Source organism: Ceratina calcarata, unplaced genomic scaffold, assembly GCF_001652005.2.
Source record: "Ceratina calcarata isolate Rehan_Ccalc_2016 unplaced genomic scaffold, ASM165200v1 scaffold554.2, whole genome shotgun sequence".
In the NCBI taxonomy this organism is placed as follows: domain Eukaryota; kingdom Metazoa; phylum Arthropoda; class Insecta; order Hymenoptera; family Apidae; genus Ceratina; species Ceratina calcarata.
The window spans coordinates 124454-126765 of NW_017176727.1; the positions used below are offsets into that span (position 1 = coordinate 124454).

General features: G+C 37.8%; 1 protein-coding gene and 1 pseudogene across 1 annotated transcript; one reads left to right on the forward strand and one right to left on the reverse strand.

Annotated features, from left to right (window-relative positions):
* LOC108629168 (alpha-aminoadipic semialdehyde synthase, mitochondrial-like) overlaps positions 1-671 on the forward strand; it is a 6018-nt pseudogene extending 5347 nt beyond the window's left edge.
* Positions 593-2260, reverse strand: LOC108629169 (two pore potassium channel protein sup-9). The gene has a single exon (XM_018031650.2). It carries the CDS (start codon positions 1768-1770, stop codon positions 748-750), a length of 1023 nt encoding a protein of 340 aa, XP_017887139.1. The 5' UTR covers positions 1771-2260; the 3' UTR covers positions 593-747.
* Positions 2261-2312: the final 52 nt, after the last annotated feature.

The following is a 2312-nucleotide window of genomic DNA, read 5'->3' on the forward strand; positions in this document are numbered from 1 at the left end:
CATTAAATATGATCTAAAATTGTTTCTTTTCTGTTTTAGAGAGCATTAATTTGCAATTTAGTTAATTTGACAAATGACATGTTTTACGAAAATTTGAAAAGAAAACTAGCCGAAATGCTAAATTCAGAAGACGATGTGCAGTCAATCGAGGATTTAGGACTTCTTCAAGAAGATTTGGTGTTGAAATTAAATACTCCTATTGATACTCTGACGCATTACTTATCGAAGAAACTATGTTTTGATCAAAATGAACGAGATCTTGTAATTCTAAGACACGAAGTTGGAATATTATGGCCTGACAACAGAAGGGAAGAGAGAGGGATTAATCTAGTGTTGTATGGAGATAAGCGCTATTCTGCTATGGCACGGACTGTTGGATATCCGACAGCCATCACAGTTAAAATGATTCTCGATGGTACAGTTCTTCTTTAAAGTTAACATTAATTAATATTACACTAATTTTGTTCTTTAAATAGGTGAAATACAAAAACGTGGTGTGATTCTCCCATTTACTCCAGATATTTATCGGCCCATACTAAACCGATTAAAAGCTGAAGGAATAGAATTTTTTGAAACATCGAAATGGATAACATGATGGCTAGTTTCTTTTAATATAAATAATGTTAAGTATAATATATATAAGGTAGAATAAATTGGATTAAACAATCACATTTTTTGCTCCTTTTTATCATTAATCTTTAATTTGAAAATTTGTTTTCGATGTTCTCTCATCAAGTGTTTATAAAATTAATTTACTGATTCCGATCTGCAACATATCTCTATTTGATAATGAGCGGTGTCAATGACCTCAAGAAACTGGTTTTTCATTTCCCTAACTTTCACGTAAACGTCTTCTTTCATTAGATCGTAACACATAGCGATAAGTCCCATACCGAGTAATAAATAAATAAAATTGATTATCAGTTTGGTTTGACTCTCGGCATTTAAATCATTGTGCGTCCATCCGGGAACAAGATCACCCATTCCAATTTTGCATAAAGATGTCACGCAGAAGTAGGCACTGTCTAAATAGTCCCATCCTTCCCACTCAGCGAACATTATCGAACCGCCTAGCACATATCCAAAGATCACCCAGAGGCAAGCTGTCGACGGCACTGTGATTCTCTGGCCAGGTTTTCGTTTACCGGTACACTCATGCAACCACGTGTACAATGAACGAAAAGTTTGCGCCAACACCTTTCCCATATTCAGGAAATACAGTACGTAAAGCGGAATTCCCAATACAGCATACAGAACTGTGACTGCCTTTCCCCAAGCAGTTTGAGGTACCAAAGTCCCGTAACCGATCATCGTGAATACCGAGAGGCAGAACATCATTGCTGCCGGAAAAGACCAGACGTCGGTCGGTGTTAGACCGCTACAGTTTTCCTTTTTGTAATTGGCCGTAAAATTGTCCTGGTAACGCTGGAGGATTCGGTTCGACACTGCGTGAAACGATGTTCTATCGAATACATTTATATTCCGATTACTTGCGGTATTATACCACAGCTCCTCGGCACACTGCTTTCTGATCAACTCCCGAACGCAAATCGTCGTTGGCATAATTTGACTTTGAGTCTCGATCATCATAAAGCCGAAAGCGCCTATTATTGCGTAACCGACCACGAGTCCGCCTACACCGACCTGAGTGCACATAAAGGCGATAAATTTTCGGCAATAGTCTTTTATGCGTTCCCTCAGATCCGTGTCGGTTAACGTTGAATTGGAATCGCGGCTCCTCAAGGAAGATCTCATCGGAACACGTGTCATTCTTATTTCCACACAGGATTTAAAACAGGGAACAATACTTGTGACTGGGAAGCTGCACGTTGACCAGCACTAAATGAATTTTCATGCCGCTTTTCTATTTCTGTACGAACTCACCGCTTCGCGTTACGCTTTCTCCTTCTCTTTTTCTCCTCTCAGTTCATTCTCTTCTCAGCATACCCTGTAGTTTCTACGTATGTGCGTATACAAGCACCCACGCATTTGGAGATATTTCGAATTTTCTTCAATAAAGAGATAACAGATTGCAGAGCAAAGTTAGCACTTGGATTAGCTAAACTGTAACTTTTACTCGATATGTCATGTGTGTGACTCTTATTCCATCTATTAAACTCTTCTTGTATATTTCTTGCATATTAATGCTCTTTTATTGCAAGTTCAGAGAACTGGCATCGAATAAACTTTTGAATAAGTTAAATTTATATAAAATTGAACTGTTGGTATGTATATGTGTGAAGCAATAATATTGTACTATCCTAGTCCATATTTGGGCCCCGATAGCCGAAATAAATCATATTATAATATAA

Coding starts and splice junctions, on each gene's coding strand:
- LOC108629169 (XM_018031650.2), bottom strand. CDS start 1,770: ATGACACGTGTTCCGATGAGATCTTCCTTGAGGAGCCGCGATTCCAAT.